The sequence below is a fragment of the Bos taurus genome, chromosome 7 (genome assembly GCF_002263795.3).
Source record: "Bos taurus isolate L1 Dominette 01449 registration number 42190680 breed Hereford chromosome 7, ARS-UCD2.0, whole genome shotgun sequence".
In the NCBI taxonomy this organism is placed as follows: Eukaryota; Metazoa; Chordata; class Mammalia; order Artiodactyla; family Bovidae; genus Bos; species Bos taurus.
This window is the reverse complement of record NC_037334.1, coordinates 49,332,089-49,357,459: the sequence shown is the minus strand read 5'-3', so window position 1 is coordinate 49,357,459 and position 25,371 is coordinate 49,332,089. Positions and strand designations below refer to the sequence as shown.

Here is a 25,371-nt window from a genome sequence, read left to right as displayed (position 1 = left end):
TGGTTAAAACAAAACCACAATTTCAGGAGAGATAATATGCTTTAAGTTATTGTGATTGCCTTTGAGGTGCAAACATAAAAAGTCTAGTTTTGTATCAGGAGGAATAAACTGAGCTGGGAGCTTCACCAAGATAAACTGTTCTAGGATATAGTGTTGTTGCCCTTCTGGAGCTTGTTATTCACAGGTTTTGCTGAGTGTCATAAACCAGAAGTTTTATCTTAAAGATCTAGACTTTTGTGAAGAGGAGACAGTCTGTTTTAAATATTTGAAATTTTATTCTGTTTTGACATAAAACTAAGGAACACTCAGATAATCTATACCATGTTAGTATTCCCATCAGAAAAAACAGATAAAACAGTATTTAGAAAGCAGTATCAGTAAATCTTATTAAGCATTAGATGTGTTTAAAATGTTGATATTAATTTATAACCTGTAGGTGTGTGTATGACTTAAATGTTAAAATCTCACATTTGTCAAAGATCTTCTACAATTACAAATCCAGATTTTCTGTAGGCTTCACAAACCAGAGAGGTAAATAAATGTGCAGGAATCAAAGGATAAATGTATTATAAATATATATTAGTTGTATTACCTAATTAAAGCCATAATCTGTTAATACAGCTATGGATTTATTTCAAAAATTTAATTGAATATATTATTGATAGTGTAGTTGTTGTGTTTTCCAATGTTGGTAGAGTGGTTAAAGTTCTTCACTTTCATAGAGTCCAGATTGAGCTGCCAGCCGCTGAAACTCTCCTTCAGGGTTAAAAGCTTGTTTCACATTCAGACCTTTCCCGTTAAGTGCTAAATATTTGCTGAAAGTTGGTCGGACACGTAACTGTTTAGGAGCTGGAAGAGTTTGGTTTGGACGGGCTGAAATAGATCAAATAAAAGTTAATTTAGAAAACTTGTTCTAAACACATGGGTCGCACTAGGTAGTCATTATGAGACAGGAAAAGAAAAAATAGAAAACTGACTATGTATGAGAAGAATCCCTCAGATTTTATACTATGCTGGAATTTGTGTTTCTTACTAAATCTCAGTTAAGTTCTTTGTAACACTTGGCATAGCACTTTATAAGAGCGTGACATACCTGTAACATCTAATCTTGTGTTACATGTGGTCACTCCAGCTTCATTAACTGCAGACACAGTATACCATCCAGCATCTTTCTTGTTTACATCTTTTATCAATAAAGTAACTCTTCCAGAGTTATCATGATATAAACTGGAAAGAGATAATTACAAGTTGAAAGTAAAGGAATTAGTTTTTCTGTGAGAATTTACTTATGATGTCTCTGACCTACAGAGTCAGACTAGCAAGAAGAAAAAAAAGCATTTGGAAATTCTGAGTCTGTAGCCAGTCATTGCATAACTACTGCTTTTCTTGAATTAAACATCCGCCTCATCTTGTTTGTATCATCTATTTCCTTGGGTAATCTTCTTTTATTGTTAGTAAAAAGGTAAATCCTAGCCTACTTTAACTGCTAAATTTCTGATTAGTGCAATCTAGCTTAGTGAGGCTTATCATATTTCTATATATTTTTAAAGATTGAAGTATAGTTGATTTACAATATTGTGTTAGTTTCATTTATATATATATTTTTAAAATTAGACAAATTGACGTCACAAATGCATGCCATTTATAATGCATTTCAAAGGATAACTGGATTCACCCAAGCACACTGTAGTTAGTGTAACTAACTCTCAAAATACTTATCCTACCTTATTCGATCAGTGTTGAATTGTACCATTTCATTATTTCTTTTCCAGAAAAGCTTTGGTGGAGGTACAGCCGAGATCTGGCATTCTAGCTTCACTGATTCTCCCTCAAACACTTTTTTACTCTGTGGTTTGTAGATGAACATTGGTGCTCTTCTGTGTTCTTTTGCTACATATTAATAAAAAAATTCATGTATTTGAAATATTATAAAAATATTAATGAAAAAGTATTGTGAAGTTTGTATGCTGATATAAAAGTTTTAGAAAGTACTAACAACAGAAATGGAAGGTTTATGTTTCAGCTTTAGTTAAAATAATATGCAATTCTGTTGTATATTGTGATACTGTTTATAATTCTAAAACAGTAATGTAATGATGACTTTATAATCATGTTTCATTTGAAGAATTGAAGTTACATTGTCATATCATCTTACCTATTGGGAGACTGAGTGGTGGAAAGAGAACCAACAACTTGGGTCCAAATTCTGTTTGCCCCACCAGCCATGCGCATTGGGGAAAATTTTGTTTAGTTTTTCTGAGACTAAATTTTATTTATTATAAAGTGATACCCAAGTAATAGTGACTGCTGTGCCCACACCAAACAAAATTATGTGAGGATCAGTTGCGGTTATGAATGAAGAAGCACTTTGTAAACTATAAAATAATATACAAATGCCAGTAATTATTATGTCTTTACTTTTCTTCAAATACCTGAGGGAAAAGAGTAATTGGTACTATAATACTATAACTCTAGCTTTTCTGAAGGAGAAATGAGGAGATTGGATGAATGCCAGCTGAAGTCTTTTTCAGCTCTAACATTATAGTATTTTTGGAGCTATTGGCATAGAAAGGTTTTGCCCAAAGCATAATCCCTTGGATTCTGTGTGTGGTATGTATGTGTTTAAAATTCCTAGATCACTAGTTTTTCCCTTAGTCTGAGGTCCCTTATTATATCATAGAATAATCTTACAGCTTTTTCATTCATCTGGATAGAATACAAATTCAGGATTGCCCATCCTTTAACTTGGTCAAGCTTTTATACAATAAACAGTGAATTATAGCAAAATATCTCTGATGCAGTATATCTTAAGTCATTTCAAATGTGACATATTTAAAGCAGTTAACTTGTAATATTTTAAAACAGGGCATTAGTTTTATGAAAACTACTAAAAACAAATTTGAGACATGGGTTTTATTCTACTTTTTTTCTAAAGCAAGTCAGCTTATTTTTGTCATAATTAAAGACTAGTTTCTGGTAAAAAGTGCATAGCCTAAGGCTAAAAGTTAACATTTACTCTTCAATTTTAAACTATGTGTGATTATAACAACCTGTGAAAATGTGAATCAGATTGATTATTTTAGACTATAGACCAGAAATATGATTAGATTAAAAATTTTCATTTTAATGTTTGATCTACAAATACTGTACATCTAAAAATGTAACTAGAGTATACTGCCTTCTTTGGTCTTTCTGAAATGTTACCTTATTTCTCTTCCAGAAAAGCTTTAGGGGTAGATCTGTCATTCTAGTTTCTTTGAGTTTCCCTCAACCTCTGCCCACTGTGGCTTTTACATAAAAATTGATGTTCTACTAGATTCTGTAGTATAGACATGAACCTTAAATGTAAAGTCTTTTTCAACAGTTTCTTTTTTGATTTGACATGTTTTTAAGGAGCTCTCTGGTATCTCTCTGAAAGCTTACCCAGGACGTCCAGCTGCACAGTAAAGGTGGCTTCTCCTGCTCTGTTCTTGGCAACACATGCATAAGCCCCTGCATCTGAAGCTCTGACCACTTCAAAGATGAGTGAATGAAAACCCTTCTCAGACACTATCATTTTGTGAAAATCATCTGATTGAACTGGTCGTCCATTTAGATACCATGACACATCAGGAGCTGGTAGTCCACTCACCTAGAAAGGAAAATACAAGATGATAGAATTTTAAATTACAGATCACTGGATCCCCTTTGTCCATTTATGAATTTTAACAATTCAGTATCTGAGTGGGTTTGTGATTAAAAATGCAAAGTACGATCTTAAAAGATATTTTCTTTCAATAATTTTTAACAAAGTAGTAAAAATGATAATCCTTGAAATTAATATAGTATTTTCAGACTATCTCAAACCACATCTAGCTCTTTCATATACAACCTCAGGCCCCTTAAGATCTCTTAATTACTATATTAAGGACATTAATTTATGTTATATTGATTTCCACAAGGAATATGGAAGTCATATGGATTTTCTGGATAATGGCAAGTGCAAATGAAGTCCTAAAAACACATATATATGAATCTTGCTAATCTGATTAATAACCTTTCCAAAATAGAGTGTTCTTGAGCTATAGTTCTGGTGTATGAATGACATTTTTTAAGTGTTTTCATATAAGCCTTAACAGTCAAATCTGTACACTGAATTTCACTCATAAGGAATCTGGAAAAATATTTTATGAAGAAAAAGTTCTCCAAAATGATGATAATAAAAATGTACGCCTTTCTAATAAGTTATTTTAGCCTGAAGAATTAATTCTTCCAGGCCAAGAGAGGGCAGGGTAGCTTGAATTTCTTGAAGAGGCATTTTACTTAGGAAATCCTATTGTTATGAAAGCTTCACTTATACAGGGTATTAGGTGTTCGGCACTGTTGTAAGTACCTTATACCTATTTACTCAGTTTATCTTCAAATAGCTTTATGACATTGGTACAATTTTTATTCCCATTTTACAGGGAAAACAAAAGGGTAGTGATATTAAATGATTTGTCTCAGGTTACACAGCTGGAAAATGGCAGGGCCAGGATTCGAACCCAGGTAAACTTATGTATAGTGTTCTTATCCACTATACGTATTACTTGGGCTTCCTTGGTGGCTCAGACAGTAAAAAATCTGCTTGCAATGCTGGAGACTTAGGTTCGATCCCTGGGTCAGGAAGATCCCCTGGAGAAGGGAATGGCTACGCACTCTAGTATTCTCGCCTGAAGAATTCCATGGACAGAGGAACCTGCTGGGTTACAGTCCATGGGGTGGCAAAGAGTCGGACACGATTGAGTGACTAACTCACACACGTACATACATAAATACTACATACTACTTCTCAGGCTGTGTAGAAAGCTATGAAGAGGAGGAGACATTTTTCAGAATACTATCCCATTGTTTAATTTTTCTCCAATATTTTTGAACTTTTTTCTTACTTTGAAGTCCATTCTGCAGAATCTTCCTTCTTCAATTGACATGTTCTCTGGCACTTGAATGAAGCGAGGTGGGTAAAATTTCTCCTGGATTGCATCCTGATCATTCACGTCTCCTCTTGAAGATGATCTGCTTCTACAAAAACATTTTAATAATCATTGTGCAGAAGAATTGTCATTGCTCTTCCTTTCATGCAAATATGATTTAGCCATCACATTTGAAACCCCAGAGGCTATGCTGTTTGATCTGATAGTGTAGTAACAATGGAGAGAGGCTGCAGAGCTGTATTTATCTGTGGCATATTTGAGGACTGTTAGAAATGGTAGCAATTTAGAAACATCTGGGACAAATGATACGTCTTTGTTTCTTTTTTTCAGTGCCATGAATTGATGAAGAAACTAATCTATTAAAATGCATGGACAATTATAGTCACATGCAAAGACTGTATAATTAGGATTGGGTTTTCATTATGAGAAAGTTTAGTATGGAAACATGGTCCTGGCTTATTTGACCAAGACATTTAAAAAATTTCCTCTGAGACAGTTGTGATAATTAACAGATAAAATTTTTATTGTCATCTTGGACGTTAGAAAATTCACATTGTTCTTCTCTGTTGATTCCAAAGCAGTATAAACATTTTCTTTTTTATAGCCATATTTTTTATATGTGTGTTAGTTGCTCAGTCGTGTCTGACTCTGTGACCCCATGGACTGTAGCTCGCCTGTCTCCTCTGTCCATGGGATTCTCCAGGCAAGAGTATTGTAATGGATTGCCATTCCCTTCTCCAGGGGATCTTCCCAACCCAGGGATCGAACTTGGGTCTCTCGCACTGTGGGCAGTTTCTTTACCACCCAAGCATAGTTAATTTACAGTGTTGTGTTAGCTTTAAGTGTATAGCAAAGTGATTCAGCTATATACAGATATATCTTTTTCAGATTCTTTTCCATTGTAGGTTATTACAAGACATTGAATATAGTTCCCTGTGCTGTACAACAGGTCCTTTTTGTTCATCTATTTTGTACCCAGAAGTGTGTATATGTTATCCTAAATTCCTAATTTATCCACCCGCCAACCCGCTAATTCCTCCAGTGACACTGTTTTTTATAAAAGGTTTGTAAGAAACTTGAGGATTTTGTAAATATTACATTTAAAAAAATATGAACATGTTTTAGGTAGCAAAATACATACTTCTTTAAAATTAAAAACATTTTTTTACCTTACTTGTGATGTAGGAACTTGCAGTCGTGCATGTTCTATATTGTGCTGCTTGAAATTAAAACAAAGTGATAATGTTAACATGCCACTGTTAGCTTGAAATTAAGCAGAATTTAGTAGTTGAACATTTCTGTTGTGGTTGTGTTTGTATTGTCATATATAGTTCTATATATTTAGCTGTTAAGCATTTAAAATATGGTATACTAACTTTCTAGTATTCTAGCAAGAAATCTATACAGTTAAGACTATTCACTAGATATGGTTTATGAAAATTAACTAAACTTTGAATTTATGGTGGTTCATTTTTCAAATGACTGTTTTTTATGTCAAAGGATGATGAATCCTCCTGGTGTATTTGAAATGGGAGCACATAGTACAGATTGTCCTTTGGTAAAACAGTAATAGTCATGAGGTCACTTGTGTTGGCAGTAGATAACAGGGTATTATGCTTACTACTCATAAGTGGCACCAATAGCAATAAACACGTATTAGACTGGAAAATACTTTTCTTTTTGGCTCAGGGCACAAAATCCTGATGGACACTCTGGAAGCTATGTGTAGAGCTATGAATAGCCTTTGGAAAACAATATTACTTCCTGCTTAATAATGATGTATTTAATTTAAGCAACCATCTTTTAGGATTTATATCTGAGCACTAGCAAATTATTCATATTTGAGGATGAAATCAGGAATTGATGAATATTATAATTAATTGGTAAGATATTGTGTGCCTGTTTCTCATATTTCATTGTGCTTGGTATAGTGAGAGATACAAAGAAGTAGAAAATGTAGTCCTTACCTGGACATATGAAAAACATCTGTATAGCAACATAGCAAATAAATACAGATAATTTATTTTGGGATGAACTTTAATTTTGCTTGTGTTTTGTCACTCTAAAACAAAATTCTTATAACTCTGCAATGATTGTTGGTGAGGCTTTGAGTTTGTCTAAGCAAAGTGTCAAAAGAACAGTCAGTATGGCAGAAACCAACACAATATTGTAAAGCAATTCTCCTCCAATTAAAAATAAATAAAATATAAAAAAGAGCAGTCAACTAATTTTTTAGTAAAAAAACAAATCCACTTAAAATCATAATATCCAAATTAAGTTTTTTACTTTTTCCTATAGTGGTTTGAATATATATAGATTTGTATTCATAGGTATGATATTTTTGGTTATATGTACTGCATTGGCCAAAAAGTTCATTCAGGTTTTTTCATACCATTTTAGGGAAAACCCAAATGAACTTTTTGGACAACCCAATAGTTTGATGACATTTTGTATTATTTAAGTAGACTATTTGAAGTGTAAAATTTTTCTTTTCTGATTTCATAATATATTTTGCTGCTATCTCTTTTCTTGGTACTATCATCTTCATTTTAAAGTTTTTGAAGAACTAATGAGAAAAACAATACATCTTTGCCCTTGAAATCATACATTGAATTTGTAAGATAAACCATCATCAATATGATGTTACTTTGAGTTATTTATTCTTATAGAGATATATTTATGTCTTATTCTTGCTTTAATCTCCTATTTCAACTCCAGAGCCCAACACACAGTAGATGGTTCATATAAATTAGTTGAATAAATGAGCATGTGAACGGTTTAGTAGCTAGGAGAGATTTAAGTTCTGTTTTCAGGTTCTAGTTACTTGCTGTGCTAGATAGACCCCACTCTATCCTTTTTAGTAGATCTAGTCACATTTGGTGAAAAAGTGAAAGTGTTAGTTACCCAGTACTGTCTGACTCTTTGTGACCCCACGGACTGTAACCCACCAGGCTCCTCTGTCCATGGAATTCTCCAGGCAAGAATACTAGAATGGGTAGCCATTCCCTTCTCCAGGGGATCGTCCTGATCTAGGGATTGAACCTGGATCTCCTTTGTGAATAGTGAGAGATCTGGGTTTGATCCCTGAGTTGGGAAGATCCCCTGGAGAAGGGAATGGCTACCCACTCCAGTGTTCTTGCCTGGAGAATTCCATGAACAAAGGAGCCTGGTGGGCTATAGTCTGTAGGGTTTCAAAGAGTGGGACACAACTGAGTGATTAACACACAGTCACATTTAATAGAAACAATCTTATTTTCCTCTTATGCTTTAGAAGGATGCTTTTTATGAGGTTGGAATTTTTGAATGCCTGGTTTCATCCCTTTTGCTCCCAGTTTCTGTGGACTTTTTAGGAAGGACTAAGAGATAACTACAGAAGGAAGACAGGAAGCAATAGCTGTTCATTCTGCCTCTCCAGCAGTACACTTCTCTTTGCGGTTAACTTGTTAAAATAAAATTGGTCAGGAACATGCCTGTGGAATATTCACTTTATGTTCTCCATAAAGTTAATCCCTTCTTGGAAAGGATGCTTTTGTTAATCCTGGAGCCGTTATTCATAAGGTTTTTGTTGTCTGTTTTGTTTTTAATAAGCATTTCAAAATACATGGAACATGTCAAAGGAATTAGATGTTTCATTAGTACACGAGTTTATTTTAAAACTTTGAAATGATAAACAGCTTATGAGAAAAGGTTGCAATTACTTTCTTCCGAGTTTTAACTTCCGTCCTGTTAAAGATTTACAACTCATAAATTTTCTGTCCATGTAGACGTTGTAGGGAGAGTCCTAGGTCTAACTGACCCCTAAATGTCTAGATGAAAAGTGACACCATTAGCCTTCTGGTATTTTGACTTTGTAATATTTCATATGCAGATATTAGAACCACCAGAAAATAGGGTAAAGTTAAAAATTTTTGTGGATGTATTCAACCAGTCATGGCCTGTCCTTTTTTATATCTAATGCAGCATGGAAGTAATTGACTTTTGCTTCAAATGCTAGTTATAAATATTTAGAAAAGCATGCATCTAAAAATCACATGAAAGAAAAGTGCTCCAGTTAGATAAAGATTAGTTTAATTTACCTGTGCTGAATCTTGTGCCTCACTGTCATTTTGACCTTGAAACACAGCAGCTGCATTCTGTGGTCCTAGCAATCTGCGAGCCATCTTCTCCTCATATGTTAGCCGCTTTAAAGAAAGAATCATAAAGGAGATAGTAATGAGATTTAATAAAAGTTGTTTATATGACTTTACCTTAAAACCACCAAGAATTATAACAAAGAAACATAATTATGCCTATTGAATGATAGATACTGTATTTTTAAGAAAGCATTTTCTTTCATTCAAAGCGTTTCCACTTCCTTCATCTGTAAATATTCATCTCTGTTTTCTTTTTTCTCCTAGGAAAGACAAACTTTGTTGTTGTTCAGTTGCTAAGTCATGTCTGATACTTTGCCATCTCATGAACTACAGAGCACCAGGCTTCTCTGTCCTTCACTATCTTCCTGAGTTTACTCAAACTCGTGTTTTTTTTTTTTTTCTTTCAAGAAGCCCAAACAATTTTTTTGGCCAACCCAACAGTGGATTAAAGGCACATAGCAGTACTGTTTCAGATATCAGTGACTAATAATACAATGTGCAAAATAAGAATTGTAGCTGTTTTCCATCAATAGTATATACCAAAGTACATGAAGAAGTCAGGTTGACAGTTATTTCCCATTAGTTATTTGGTCATCAGACATTTTTATGGAAGGGCAATGCTTAAAACAGAATTTGAATTAAGTCATTCAGATTGTTTTTTTTTTTTTTTTTTCCATTTGCTTCATTCTTTTACTGCTGAACTCCTAGAAGGGATTTCATGCAGAGAAATACAGAATAGGATCCAAATATTCCCTCTTTTTAGATAATCCTATCCCTTGCTAATTATATGGACATAGCTCTGTGAGACAGAAACAACTGTCTTACTGAGATTAGATTTTATAGTTCTCTTGTCTTTTTATACAAAATAGGCATCTTGCTTACTTGGTTTCCATTGTGAAGAAGGCTGTCCTTGCATTTTAGCTTTCTCTCCAAATCTTGAATAAGAGCTTCTTTTGATCCTTGTATTTCGTGGTCAGGAGTTTTTGGTGTGAGCTTAGCATTTGCATTTTGGGATGACTTAACATTTATGGGTTGGCCTACTGAGGGTTGTTGATAGCTTTAAAAAAAATAAAAGATTTTTTTTTATTTATTTACTTCACAATGCTGTATTGGTTTTGCCATACATCAACATGCATCCGCCACAGGTGTACATGTGTTCCCCATCCTGAACCCCCCTCCCACCTCCCTCCCCATACCATCCCTCTGGGTCATCCCAGTGCACCAGCCCCAAGCTTCCTGTATCCTGCATCAAACCTGAACTGGCGGTTCATTTCTTATATGATATTATACATGTTTTAATGCCATTCTCTCAAATCATCACCCACCTCCCTCTCCCACAGAGTCCAAAAGACTGTTCTATACATCTGTGTCTCTTTTGCTGTCTCGCATACAGGGTTGTCATTACCATTTTTCTAAATTCCATATATATGTGTTAGTATACTGTATTGGTGTTTTTCTTTCTGGCTTACTTCACTCTGTATAATAGGCTCCAGTTTCATCCACCTCGTTAGAACTGATTCAAATGTATTCTTTTTAATGGCTGAGTAATATTCCATTGTGTTATTTTTTAAAAATAAGATCTTTAAGAAGTGGTAAAATAGAATTGGCATCTTTTTGTCAGTCACCTTTAGGTAGGTTGAATTTACCACTTAGTATTGTGGGTGTTATTAAAATACCAATTGCCTTAATAACAGTCAGGAAGAATTTTATAGGAATGGTTACCAGCTGTTTTTTCTTTTCTCTTTGTCTTTGCAAATGAAAATTAAGTAGCAGGAGGAGCAATTTAGATTAGACATAAGAAGAATGCTTTTCCCTGAGGATTTTCCCTGAAGAAGTGAGAGTGAGTCCGGTAAGTGGCAGCATGAGGGCTCTTCCAATATTCCAGTTGAATTTCCTAAGTTTGATTTATGAGTGGTTAGTAAGCATTAGTGTACTGGAGCTGACTCATATGGGCTTAAGAGAATGATTTTTAGTGTCTCTTCCCAACTCACTGTGATCTCATGTTGAAAGTCTGAAATTGATTGGTGAAAGTATATACACTAGGGAAATTGGTTAGTGCCACAATTACCACCTTCCTCCAGAGCTGATTGTTAAACATTTACCAGCATGACTACTGGTGTTCAATGAATATTCTCTTGCTTTGCATTGAATTTACAGTTTATATAATCTCTGGCTTTAATTTCTACTTCCTATTAATTTCATATTCTAGATAATCCAAGTATGGCACTATATAACAACTTCTAAAGTGATAGTTTCTTTAATGTTGCTAACGTGATTTTTAGAGAAAGAGATGATTAGAGGAGGAAGGAGAAAGAAATGTAAACTGAGAAAAAAGGAGGTCTGGAAAAAAACAAGTTTGAATGGCATTGGTTTAAATCCTTATTTCAAACTCCAATCCTAAATTTTATTCTAAGATGTCCTTGCACCTCTCAGAGTTTCCCTGCTGATTCTGATAGAGGACAGGGGTGGTGTTTAAGGAGTCCTGTATTTTTAGATCTGTTAGATAGCTTATGCTTTTATTCATATTTTACCTAGTTTATTTACTTAGGGTGCTGCAGGTGCTAGCTTATACCCGTTTAGTATAATAGATATTATATTGTGTGGGAAAATGGGCCACTGTCCTCTGAATATTTTACCATTATCATAATAAACATTCTGCAGATATCCAGATGAGGAAGCCTTGGTCTGTTCTCTGATATGTTCGTGTTCAAAAATTCTCAAGGATCATTAAAAGAACTTGTAAGCTAAGGGGAAATATATTTCCTCTGGAGCCAGAGATTTAATTTTTGCAGACTTTGGGAACTTGGTTAGTAATCTCTAGATTGTAAATATACTGAGGGAAAAAAGATGTTTTATTACTCACTGTTGTATTATTTGTATCTACTAACCCGAGGCTTTCAAAATAGTGAAGCGATACTATTATTTCAATGAATGAATATTTTTCATTGTATTCAAGATACTCTATTGAAAGTTGAATATATACGTTTTCCTTTGTTGTATTCCAGATATTCAGGATTGCCTATATCAGTCCTCAACTAAAGTCTGATTTGGTCCGTGAAGTAAATAGCCAAACAAAATGTTTACGTAAATAGTAAGGTGGTTTTGTTTTAAGATTGAATTCCCAGGTCAAAGTGTTAAAGTTCCCTTGGTTTTATAGATCTACTGTTTCTTCAAATGTATGAAGTTAGAATAGTCTGCCTGTTTTGTTTTTGTTTTTTTTTGAGCTAGCCTATCATTTTTTAAAAAGTTACATGTGTTTGGTAAAGTGAGTTAGCATTAAATAATAATTTTGTCACACTGTCATAGTGTAATATGTCTGAGAAATCCTAAAGGACTGTTAAAACCAAGGCTGAAAATTACTTATATGTATTTATGTAACTTCAGTCACTTTGTTCACTGAATACCTGCATTATTACCATTTTATATGGTTTAAGGGTTAGGACTTGCTATCTATTCATAATTAGAAACTAACGTTATACTTGCACAGTGCTTTATAGGGTTTTCTCCCCCTAACATTAATCACCCAAATCCTTAGCTTTCGTTATAGATCAACATACTGAATCACCTAATAGGTAAGGTAGTCATGCTGAATGTCACACAGCAAGCTTTTTGAAAGGAGTACTTAAAGGGTTCCTCTAAATTTCCAGTCTGTTGGTTCGAGCAAATGTATGAAACGTTTGCTTAAGGGTTCCTTACTGATGAAAAGCTAACTAAAGCTTTCAAGCTTCTCTAGGTCAGAATCCAAGGAATTATTTTAGAAGACAGGGCAAACTTAAGCCCATCATAACAATGAGGGAGTTGTGCACAAATGTTCAAAGGGCCAAAGCTTTCCACCTTGTACAGCTGGACACTGAATGGGTATCAAGTGGCTGTGGGAAGATTAAAAGAGTTATCTATGATTGCTGAAAATGGAACAGCTAAAGCTGGATCTTTGATCTCTAGTTTGGGGTCCTTCTATGCTTTATTTCTCATCCTCTCCATTTCATCCTTTTTTCCTCTCTTTAGTTCTATGCACAGAACTAAGTACATGGCCATGGCTCGCTAATATTTTATGGCCTTCTTTTCTGGACAGGAATTTGGAATAGGATTAAACACTTTACTAAGAAGAATATAGTAGTCAGAAAAGGTTATTTTAGATTTAAATATGCTTATACAGCAAATTTAGAAATAATTGAAAGCTAGATGGAAAAGATTATCTGGGTAAAATGTAACTAAGAAAAATCTACAATGTGTGATAATGGGTATAATGGGAATTTGGGATGGAAGAGGAGAAGAGGGCTCTTAATTCCTGAAGGCATCTTTTAAAATTTTTAGGCCAAACCTGTGAGAATGCCTTTTTGTAGGTTAAAATTTTTGTCAGCCATTTCAGATGATTCTACCTAGTATCTGTAGGATTCTAACAAATGTGTTTGACTTTCTTGGTTTTCATTTTTAAAAATATTGAAAAATTTTCTTTGCAAGTTGATTTGCTGTGGTTAGACCACTAACAATTGGAATCTTTTGAAAAATTAGCCTCTAGAGAAAACTGAGAAATTAGTGAATTTCAGCATATCTGTTGATAAGCCTGTAACCAACAAAACATATTCCATCAGTTTTTCAGATGCCTTTGATTTAATTCTCTTGATGTTCTAGCCAGCTGAGGAATAGGAAAACTGATAGCCCAAAGTTTGCATAAGCACAAAGTATTTAGTTCATGTTTTAAAAAAAGCACAACCACTATGTCCTTCTTCATATCAGTTTCTCCTCGGACAGTTTTAGGGCTGTGGAAATAGTACATGCTTGCATAAGTCTGCAGGTATTCTTCCCTGTATTTAGATTGGTCCTACCAGTTGGAACAAAGTGTGGTTTTAATGATCTTCGAAACTTTAAGGTCACGAACCTTTATCTATTCAAGCCTTTTTTTCTGATCATCGGGAACATTTACATACTTTAGTGTCTGAATCCCATATTTTCTTTTTAGCCAAGTGGATATTCAGGTTCAGAGGGGAAGACGGATAGTAAGAAAAGACTAAAACTGAGAAGAAACTTAATAGCTTCTGCTTATGTGAGAGGAAATCCTATCTGAAGAAGAGCAGACAGGTGTTCACCTCAGCTAAGCTTAGAATCAGAGGGATCAAATTTACAGCATGAGGAACTTAAAGCTGGGGAAATAGTTCACTGTTCTTGGGTATGTTAGAAATCTCTTTTGGAAGATGGAAAATAATAGGTAAGTCATTACCTATTATGTATAATATGTATAATTCAAGTATAATATGAAGTAAGAGGTGATTTGGGTTTAACTCAACCTGAACACTGGAGAATGGGTCAGATGATTTATTGCCAGTACCCTGGTTCAAGGTGTTCCAGGAGAAATATGGAATGAGACCATGAAGTCACATTGACTTTTTAGATAGTGAAGAATGACGTACATAACCCATCCCCCTTCTCCCCCAGATACTAGCTCCCAGGATTCACAGTTTTATCTAACTATGTCTCTCTCTCTCTCTTTATATATATATATATATTTTTTTTTTCTTTTTCTTTTAAGCTCACTTACTTGGAGTCCACCGTGGAAGGGTTTTTACTGCTGCTGTAATCAGGCTGTGATGGTAATATGGAGCTGAGGAAGCTGGCTGGAGACTGGTTATAAGTAGCTGTAACCCTTTGGGCTGGGTTGGAGCCAGCAAGCTGCTGAGGAGAAGCAGGGAAAGCAGAGGAGGACATAGTGATGTGAGAGCTCACTGTTGAGGAGGCAGAATATCTTTGCTCTGTGCACTGGCGGGGTTGGATGGTAATGGAGGACTGTTTGGTCTGGCTAGAGTAGCTGGAGATTTCCGGTCCGGGAGGCTGAAGTCTGGAGCCACATGGATTTTGGGATTGGATGAAGTGTTTTGGACGTTCGTAGTTAAACATGTTTAGCTGGTTTATGGAAGTTGAAGGCAACTTATTATTGTAATGACTTGCTCCTGAAGGGGTGGGGTCCTGAATCTGGGTCTGCAAGCCTGGAATTACAGAAGGTTGCAGTGAATCAGAAGCGACCTTGGTCTGTGCCTCCTTGTTGAGATCCTGGGGATACAGTGCTCCTGGCTTTGATGGAGTGGCCTTCTCTTGAAGAATATTGTTCCTTCAAAAGAAGAAAGTGATTCAGTTACAGTATTTGCATAAAAATGGTACTGTTTAAGATCTTTAGGAGTTTATGTGCTTTATTTTTTTTTCTTAAACTTATGTACTTCCATTCCTTTATGTGTTGTCTTTGCACAAATGACTTCCACTTGAGAATAAGAAAAAATAATTCATTAGTGTTTGTTTGCCTCTGGGTGATTCTTCAAGCACACCTGGGGGCTTCAAGATGTAGGAAAAGTTTTGATTTTGAGTTCGCCAAGTGTTTGTTTATGAAAAGAAAATTTGTGATGTTGTTCAGTGTGTTCATTTTATTTCGTGTTTAGCTTTTGACAAAAGCCTGCAGTTTCATTAGCCACAGAGAGTTACTGATTTAAAATTATTAGCAGTTAAATATATTAGCTTCTATTCAGTTTGAATTCTTCCCATTGCTCATCAATACCAATGAACAACTCTTCTGATGCATCGTTAATTCATGCCTTGGTGATCTGTGATGAATGACATGGTGAATCAAGGTGAGCAGTGTGCTTCTTTTCTAAAGAACATTACTGTCCGTATTTGCTCCTTCATCCTTTTACAATTTCACAAAGTACAGCAAACGCCCGTACTTCACTGTTGTCAACCATGAGTGGATTTCGTTTTACCTTATAATTCACTGGCTCTTTTTCTCCCTTTGATTCCCAATTGACCATAGTACCAAACTAGAAGATAATTAAGGAGTGACTGCATTCAAGTATCTCTCTGTATGTATATAAATTACTGTATTCCAGAACCCTTTGTAGTTTTTGTTATTTTTTGATTTTATTGGTTATTGGTTTTGCTGTTCTCTTAATTATTTGGTTTCACTTTAAATTATTTTTGTGTTTAGTATGTATTTTAGACTAAATTTTGAAATTGCTTTCATTCCTGTATTATTTTTTCTTTTGAAATGGCAAACAGTATGTACAGAAGGAAGTAAGGCAGCTTTGAAGCTAGCCTATACTTTTCCAAGAAAAGATGATTGCCATTTCTCATACTCAACACTGCATTGGCACTCCTGACTTTTGACAGTAGGTCCCCATTTTTCCTCTAATGGATCATTTGCCACTAAAATCAGCCTCAAAGAAATATTTTCACCTGATTTTTTCCATTAGTATGGTAAATCTGGGAAGGACTATATATATACTTTACACAAAAAGACTAGCCCCATAAATTGTTTTAACATTGATTCTGTCTTTATTCAAAATATCAACTAATTTAATTCAGAATATGTTTAGTTTGCTTCATATAGTATAAACCAACACTGAGGTAATGATAAATCAAACTTGTAGCTAGTAAAATTAACCAAATTGTCATCATTGAATCCTAGTCTTATGATTATTTAATGTCCTCTCTTGAATAAAGTATCATTTTTAATGAAAAATTTCTAAACCCATCAACTTGATTCTCAGGTTGTATGTATAGTTTAGAGTTACACAGTTTTAGGAAAGAACAAAAATGCAACTAAACAGCCAAGAGAAAGATTCTATTGAAAAAGGCACTTCAAAAGTCATACATTTCTTAATTTTGAGTTTATGAACACAAGCACATTCAACTAGGGTGCACTTTAGTAATTAACTATATTAAGCCTTGAAATTACTGGAGAAAAACATCCAAAAGGAGGCTTTAATTAGATATTCTTAAAAAAAGAGATTATTTCAAGGCAAGTAGTTTTATACTATGGGTTTACTCCATTGCAGAATTGAATCCAGTGTTTGATTTTAAATTCCTTTTTGGGCTGACAGATCATTCAGATTAATTTCAAATAGCAAGGAATAAACTGTTAAACAAATAGCCAGTAGATATTTTCCAGAAAGTTCCCTGTTTTTCTTTATGTGTATTTTTAGAATGTCAACTGTGTTGTACATTTTGATACCAGCTTACATAGTTAACAATTACTGTTATTTTTTAAAAAATTCAATTAAAAATATGTTCTTTCAAATGTTTCATTTTCATGTCTGAAGAAAATTTTGTACATATGTTCATGCAGATAACTCTGGAAGGTTTTTCTTCGTGTTTGTAGTTACTGTTCAACAATCAGTTCTATAATCCTTCTGTTTTATTTACAGTATCATTGTATTCCAAATAATGTTAAATAAATTTCAGAGATTTTATGAATAAAGTTCTATTAACTCTCCTGTTTAGAAAAATCTTAACTCTCCCCCCTATCTCTAATATACCACAAACTTAAACAGAAAACTGAGGGTATTTTGAAATATAGGACATTGCACAGTTACAGTTAGGCCAGGTGTCCTTTTTCAAAGAAAACTGATGATTGAAAAATAATGACACACAACTATCTTTCCTTCTACCTTTTTTAATGCCTTATAGTTTCAGTGGAATGAACAGGTCTCATTCTTTTCAAATCTTTGTGTAATGCCATTATGATCTTGTGGCTTTTGAACGTTTTATCTGAAGATCACCTTTTACATACTGTTCTGATTTGGACAAAAAACAAAAACAAAACCCCAAACTGAAGCAGGAATAAAGAAGGGACTTACCCGAGTTCCAGAGAGTGCCAGCTGGGTTAAACCTACTACTAAAGGGAAGGAAGAGGCATCCCCTTCCCTCGCAGACTAATCTAGTGGCTCTGTGCTTAGTATTATAGCACCACTGACTTTTATCAGCTGCCAAGCAGTGACATCTGATGTGCTTGCCTGTCCATCTACCTATGCTGGCATGTCAAAGTAAGAGTCCATGATCTAAACAATATCTCAGATGTCTTAGTGATATTTAAGGAGTGGGATTACATGAGCTTCTCTTGCAAGCCTCTTTATTTTAGATGTGAACTTTGACTAGGAGCTTTAGTAAGCACATGTAGGGGGGACAGCAAAGAACTGAGAAATGGGAAAAGGTGTAGAGAAAACTCATTTTCTCTTTTTGTGAAGGGGGCTTTGATATTCCTTGTTGAAAAAAGGGCTGAAAGGGAAATAGTATTCTAAGACTGACATTCTGACTACTAAGACTTCTCCAGAAATAAGACCACTGACGGGTGGGCTTCAAATTGATTTCTGTTAGATAGCTATTCATATGAAGACCTCTTTTTTTCCTCTCTTGCCAAATGGAAGGAGGGGTAGAGTGGGATTCAAGCAGTTTGCTTCAAGAGAAGGAGTGTGTCTAGGCGAAGGCAAGAGAGCAGAATGATGGTGTTGTGTCACTGGGAAGGTGGGGAAGTGGAGAAACATGATTTGGTCTGTATAGCAAGTTCTCTGAATCTGTATGGCATACAGATCCTTGACCTTATACTTTTAATGACCGTATACCTTTATACTTTTGTTCTAAAAGAGTTGAAACACTTAAGAAACTACCCATCAAGCAGTGTTTACAATTAGGGCTCTGTCCTGTAGCTCTCTCTATCTCCCTTACTCCTTATAGTTACACAATTTCCTTTCTCTTTTCACCAAGGAGACCACCTTAGCCTTTTATGTTTCCGTGTGTGTGTGTGTGTGTGTGTGTGTGTATGTGTGTGTGTGTGCGCAGAGAAGTATATAATTAGGAAGAAAGCTTCAGATCAACAAGAGGTGGTAGAGAGGGGTAGGTGACATGAGGATCAGGCTAATCAATTGGAATTATCCATATTTAGTGGCTTTAGCTTGGTGTGGTTCTGTTGTTTAAAACATAATTATTTATTCCCCTCTCTCATAGTCTTAGAACAGGCCCTGATTCTGGGAAAGATTGAGGGCAGGAGAAGGGGACAAGAGAGGATGAAATGGTTGGTTGGTGTCATTGATTCAATGGACATGAGTTTGAGCAAGCTCTGGGAGATGGTGATGGACAGGGAAGCCTGGCGTGCTGCAGTCCATGTGGCCACAAAGTGTCGGACACGACTGAGTGACTGAACAACAACCCCCGTGGATACTCCAGCCTTGGTGTAATTGCTGTGTACATCAGGGTCCAACAAATAGATAATTGAGCACAAATGAGCCACTTAAAATTCTTCACAGCTGACCATGTAGGTGTAACTTCCTTTGGTGTTCAGAGAAAGTTTGATGACTGCCACCTTAGTAGAAAAAGCATTACTTAGTAGAAAAAGCATGCTTGACTTGATGAATAGGCATTTGTTTACTTATTGTAAGGAGTCTTATTGTAAGTCATTTTATAAGGAGTCACCCAAAATATTTCTCCACTTCTGCTCACTGATATTTCAGTTTACATTAATACGGGCAAAGCCTTCAATCCAAATTAGACTTAAAATGTAAGTGCAAGTGACAATAACAAGAATAATAGACACATATAGCCTTTAGTTTGAGCAAGACCCTATTCTAGGCACTTTAAATGTGATGTATGTGACTGATACTTGATTCTTTCCAAGAACAGAGTTTGATTGAGATAAGCCCTACCAGCCAAGTGTGGTAGATGCCCAGGACAAACTTAAATCCCCAATTTTCCCAAGGGCAGATTCCAAATGTTCCATAGTTGAGGAAGAATTTTAGTTTTTATTTATTCTTTATCATTTACACTTTTCCTCTTCTTTTCCCTTGACCTTTGTAAGAGAAACTCTCATTACAGTGTGGTAGCTCCACGGTACATTGAGACTAAGGTTCTTGCTACAATTAGGGGATCAAGAGATGGTTTTGGAAAGGTAGATAAGGTGTTTTATAACACCATTCTCAAAAGTTAAGGGTCTATATTCAGTAATTTACCATGAATCTGTTTTTCTGCCTTTTGATATTTGGTGTGCTTTTTTAAATGGTGTTTTATGTTTTCTCACAAATATGGCTGTTTGAATGATTTGATGCTTATTTGAGAAAAATCATCCTAAAACTGAAAGAATTAAGATGTCTGGTGGGTGAACCATATTACAGCTTACCCACTAAAGACAACTTTCCCATTTCTGTCTCTAAATTATCAGTAAGGGCCTCTAGTAAATCATTCTAATACCTCACAAGATGTATGTAACTTCCTACTGTTGCAGGTGTTTCCTACTGAAATATTTCCTGCTACATGTCCAGGAAATTCCTTGTCTCATCACCCGTGGGTAGCTGTTTAACTGTCACTCATTAATCTCTTGTTTTTTAAAATGCGAAGTATATATGTGATTGTAAAAATGGTACTTTAAACTTCTGACCTTCTTCAGAGGTCAGATGTGTGTGATGAGGCTAATTTCTATCCTTCTCAGCTATATCAACTGAGAAGGAAAATGTCATATTGAAGATGAAAGGACAAAAGAATGAAGAATGTTTTATTGATTTTCAGGTTATGCATTAATCACTGTGATTTTTGAAGTTCTGCATAGACATATAGCAAAAGGGAATCGCCTTGGAGCAGTGGACTCAGTCTTATTCTTCTCAAGAAATAATGATGGATACTCCACTGGATTTGGAGTCAGACAGTACAAATGATAGTATTAATTTGGTTAATGCTCTGCAGCTTTCTAGACACATTAACCTTTTTATTATCGATTTTGGAGACCTGAGTGTAAGTACTCACTCTACTGCATATCTCTGAACTTTAATAATTAAGTGAAAAACAATGATAGTATCTATTTTACTAAATCAGTGTTGCAGAGACTCAAATGAAACAGGAAATCCTACAGTGGACTATTTTGTGGTATAATGTATCTCTTCAACTAGGTTTTTTTCTGAAGAAGGAACTCTTTATTACTTATTTATCTTGTCTAGGAGAGTATAGCTCTTGGTAGACATTCAGTAAAAACCTGCTAACATTCATGGAACTTTTACCTGATAATTTTCCCCACAAATGATTTTATTAATGAAAAAGATAGTAGTCTTAAATGAAAGATACTAATAGTAAATTCAAGGCCTTTTTAAGTCCTAAAGGCTCACTGATAAACACAGGTACTTATGGAGAAAAACTGTGGATGTGAGTATTGTCCATTTTACCAAGGCACAGAAACTGACAAACACATACAGTGTGCTTAACAAATGTTTGTTGAATAAATTGCGGTCTTATTTATTTTTCCACACACCTATTCTTCCTTGATACCGTGAGGAATCTATTTATAGGGGTAGCTACTGCCCAGACGACTAGTGATCCCATTAAGCTAAGGGGATTCCAGGAGACCAACTGAGAATTCACAGTTGTAGGCTGTTGCTGGAGATAACACTGACCTTGATATAAAGACAATGCAGTGAAGTAATAGCTCCTATTTATTGAATTCTTACTATGTGTTTCACACATTGTTTCAGGTCTGTTAGTTTCCAATGACTTTTAAGTATCAATTTTTAGGTTTTTAAAAAATCAGTATTTTGGTTTGGTGTTTGTGTTTGGGGGCTGGGGATGGTGATGGATTGTGTTGTTTTATTTTTAACTTTTTTAACTTTTTATTGTTTATTATTTTATTTTTTTTTATTTATTTTTTTACTTTACACTATTGTATTGGTTTTGCCATACATCAACATGCATCTGCTGTTTTAAACGTACAGGCTGCTTGGAAAGTTCACGTACTGATATATCTTTCTATTTATACTTTTGTCCTTTATATGCAAGGACAATTGTGTCTGTATTCTAAGACTGCTGCTGCTGCTGCTGCTAAGTTGCTTCAGTCGACTCTGTGTGACCCCATAGATGGCAGCCCACCAGGCTTCCCCGTCCCTGGGATTCTCCAGGCAAGAACACTGGAGTGGGTTGTCATTTCCTTCTCCAGTGCATGAAAGTGAAAAGTGAAACTGAAGTCACTCAGTCGTGTCCGACTCGTAGTGACTTGACTTGAGCCTAACCAGGCTCCTCCGTCCATGGGATTTTCTAGGCAAGAGTACTGGAGTGGCTTGCCATTGCCTTCTCCAATTCTAAGACTAACCATGTAGAAATCTGTATCACAAAATGTTTTACCTGTTTGTATTGAGATAGGACATTGAATTCTAATTTGGGAAAAGACTCCATTCTTCAGAAACTTTTGCCATTTCAGTGTTGTTGTTGTTTTTTCCCCAACAAGTCTCTGTAGCAAACCCTTAAATATGTATCTAAGACTTATTATTTCTTAGTATTTCTAAAACTTACATGACTTACTGTTTCAGCCTTGGTGAAATGCATGGTGGAGAAATGGCAGAGGTAAAGTGATTCATCCATGCAAGCTTGCCGAGGGCAGGAGCTTTGTCATGTTCACTGTTCTTTATATAGAGCCAAAAACGTTTGTTGGATGTGTGAATGTTAGGTCTGTCTGCCCTTACCATTGTGGTTGTAGCTCAGAAGAATTTTCATTGATGGTGCAGAACTCCTCCTTTGGAACCTGGATCTCATGTTCATTGTGACTGGCTGTTTCAGGAATAGTTTGCATAAGGTTTATTGGAGTATTGTCTGGATTTTTATCCTTTGTGTGGCTGTCACTGCTCCAGGGAGAGGAGACCAGTTTTGGAGGAAATTTTCTTGTGGGTGACTTTTGAGAACCCTCTGATTTCTCCACTTCTGAAAAATAGAATTAGTCACCAAAGTTCAGATAGAAACAGAGAGAGTCTTCCTCTTGGCTCAGGGCTGAATTTGAGCAGGGTGATCCTGGGGAGTAATTACCTGGAGAAACAAAGAGTCTTGCTGTGGAGACTGCAGTCCCAGCCTCATTTTCTGCAATGCACTTGAAGTCTCCAGAATCTTCAGGAAATGCTTCTGTGATAATTAAGGTGCACACTTCCTCTGGAAAGGGGAGAGATTCAACTTGAGCCGAGTATTTAGGTGCCCCAAATTAACAAACAGTGTGGGAGGATATCAGGGAGAGTAGGTATTGGGAATAAGTAGTGTATTCCTGAGATTAAAAAAATAATCCCTCTGATTAGATTTTTATCTTTGAGTGGGCTCATGAAGATAAATCCTAACAATGCAACCTGAAGTAACCCCAGCGTGGTCCCTAACACCTACTTCTTAGACACATCTGTTTTCTCTACTAGACTATCAGCTTCTTAAAAGCAGGGATTACACTTTACCTCTTGAATTCTAGATTTCTGTAACTTTAGTGCTTAGCATAAAGGTCCTATAAGGATGATTTTCTGAACTGACCTAAATGTTGTTATTGCCGTGGTAACTAGGCTTGATGGTAGGATAGTGATGGCCACTGTGTGGTGGCCATCGCATGTACTTCTTGGACAGCCAACAATTTAGATGTTTGATGTCAGGACACCTTCTTTCTGCCTCTGTGTGTTGCTCATGAGACACATGGAATAAGAGGACATCAAATGGAATTAGAGGAAGAATTCATGCCCTGTGAGGTCAGGGATTCCTCAGTGCCACGAATGGAACCTGGCCATTGCCTGTATCTAGTAAATGTTGAATGAATGAATAAATGAGCAAATATACTGATAAATCCCAGTATTCTTGCTTCTTCCATTGTAGAAGAGTTGGCATAAGGTAGCCTCAAAACTGTTTCTGAAGGCAAAAGTAGTTTAGGAGACAAAGTCTTCTGATGCTTATTTGGTTTAATTATTTATTATCAAGATGTTGAAAAATTGTGCTTACCAGGAATAGATGATAAACAAGTTTCTGAAAGAAAAAACAAGAGAATAGAAAATTTAAATCATGGCAGTTTAGTTGAGAGAAGGTGCCATGTGTATGCAAGAAATAACTTGAAACAAGTACAACATTGACTGAAATCTTGCATCACAGACCGTAAATTGTGTAGAAACTCAGAAAAGGTATGGAATGAATACTTGGCAGGATGCTAGAGCTGGAAAAACCGTATTTCAGTCCTGTTCTACAACTAGCTTGCTCTGTGACTTTGTGAAAATTACTTCTCTGGGCCTTAATTATTCATCTTTAATATGAGATAGGAACAGCTGTATCTCTTCTCTGAATGTAAACTGTTGCTGAAACATTAATCCTGAGGTGGCCTTTTTCTCCCAAGAAAATCCTTTTCTTTTACTCTCTCTAATTAAAGTTGAATATTACAGAAATACTGTAGTATTACTGCAGAAAAATACACAAAAGATTAATAATAGTTTTCTCTGGGTGGTAAGAATGTAACTTTACGTTTCTTCTAGATTTTATATATTTTTTATATTTATTGTAATAAATTTTATTACTTTCAAAAAATGCAATAAATGTGACTTTTAAAAGAAATACCATGTGGCATAATAGAGGTGTTTCTTCCTAAATGTGATGTGCAAATGTTCAGTTGTTTTGAATTAATATTTAAGAGAGTATATTTTCTTCACTTAGTGTAAGAAATATCTTTGGCTTGAAACTTGACTATAGCACTTACTAGCCTTGTGACCTTTGGCAAGGTGTTTAGCATTTCTAATTTCAGTTTTCTTGCTTATAAAATGGAGATGATAACACATACCTCAAAATACTGATGTGAGGATTAAATTAGAAATTGTTTATGAACTCAGTGTTTAGCATGTCAGACATGACTGGAGTGACTTAGCATGTATGCACAGGAAACTTAAACTGTAAAGTTTTAGAAAGCTATGCATCAGTTTTCATTTGTGTTACTCTTTAAAAAGTATGTTTATTCTCACATTTATTTTCTTGTTTGTATGCCAAGAACTCATTGGGAAAATAATTAAGATTAATCTGTGAAAACAGACTAGTCTTTTTTACAGCTATTAAAACTATTATTTCATCAGAACAAAGCAGCTGTCTTTTCTTTTTTGGTTGTTTATGTTGAGGAATTATTTGTATTTAAGTAATTGTTTAGCAGTAGCAATCTCTGAACCTGTAACAAATCAGTTATTAAACGTTAAAACATGAATTAGATTTCAAGGTAAATTGGAATAAAAAGTAAATTATAAAGCTTATCACTGTACTTTTTCTCAGAATTCGGAAGTCATCTGAGTCGGCTATCTGCTCTTTCTCTCTGTACCAATGAACTTGAACTGCGGCTGTGGCCTGGACTCGGCATTCAAACACGACAAACTGACCTCTGGTTGTAGAGATATCTTGAAGATGCTGAAGAACAAACACAGAATTCACAGAATGGAAGAAATTGTTTCACCATATACTGTGATTTGGGGTGTCAGTTGCAGTAAGTGTGCATGATTTTCATCATGATTATTGACAACTGATTATACCTTAATCAAAATAAGGAGCTTGCTGGGTATCTTTTGTGCTTTATAGTCAGCTGTATGTCTTTATCTCAATTTCATGGAGTTGTGTTTAATGAGAAAGCTTTTATTCTTTTCCCCCAAGAACCACTTTTCAAAATAGAAAACCGATTAGTTGAGAGGTCTTCACTTTTTTGTGTTATTTTTTTATTTAGTACCTATGAAGGTACAGATTTAATC

General features: G+C 35.2%; 2 protein-coding genes across 5 annotated transcripts in view; one reads left to right on the top strand and one right to left on the bottom strand.

Moving 5' to 3' along the window:
* Positions 1-253: 253 nt before the first annotated feature.
* Positions 254-17,799, bottom strand: MYOT (myotilin). 3 transcript variants are annotated; one of them, XM_010807298.4, is made up of 10 exons: positions 17,704-17,799; positions 14,622-15,066; positions 9,968-10,142; positions 9,029-9,133; positions 6,122-6,171; positions 4,908-5,040; positions 3,424-3,631; positions 1,725-1,890; positions 1,094-1,227; positions 254-873 (listed from the first exon to the last, which is right to left on the bottom strand). In XM_010807298.4, exons 2-10 carry the CDS (start codon positions 14,975-14,977, stop codon positions 701-703), a joined length of 1,500 nt encoding a protein of 499 aa, XP_010805600.1. In that variant the 5' UTR covers positions 14,978-15,066; positions 17,704-17,799; the 3' UTR covers positions 254-700.
* KLHL3 (kelch like family member 3) overlaps positions 15,095-25,371 on the top strand; it is a 276,969-nt gene continuing 266,692 nt past the window's right edge. The window contains exons 1-2 of one of the 2 annotated variants that reach the window (XM_059888747.1): positions 15,095-15,699; positions 24,905-25,112. In XM_059888747.1, the coding sequence (XP_059744730.1) occupies positions 24,953-25,112 (160 nt within the window). In that variant the 5' untranslated portion in view covers positions 15,095-15,699; positions 24,905-24,952. Of the gene's footprint in view, positions 15,700-22,509; positions 22,777-24,904; positions 25,113-25,371 lie in introns of those variants that run through there. The other variant, XM_059888748.1, reaches the window with a different exon arrangement.

What these genes read in the sequence shown, in the direction of transcription:
- MYOT (XM_010807298.4), bottom strand. Translation starts at nt 14,977, where the DNA reads ATGTTTAACTACGAACGTCCAAAACACTTCATCCAATCCCAAAATCCA. An exon ending in TCTGCAGAATGGACTTCAAA is followed by an intron (nt 3,632 to 4,907) that starts GTAAGAAAAAAG and finishes TTTCCTTTCTAG; the next exon opens with GTGAGTGGACTACCAGCTCC. An exon ending in CACAAGATTAGATGTTACAG is followed by an intron (nt 874 to 1,093) that starts GTATGTCACGCT and finishes GATCTATTTCAG; the next exon opens with CCCGTCCAAACCAAACTCTT.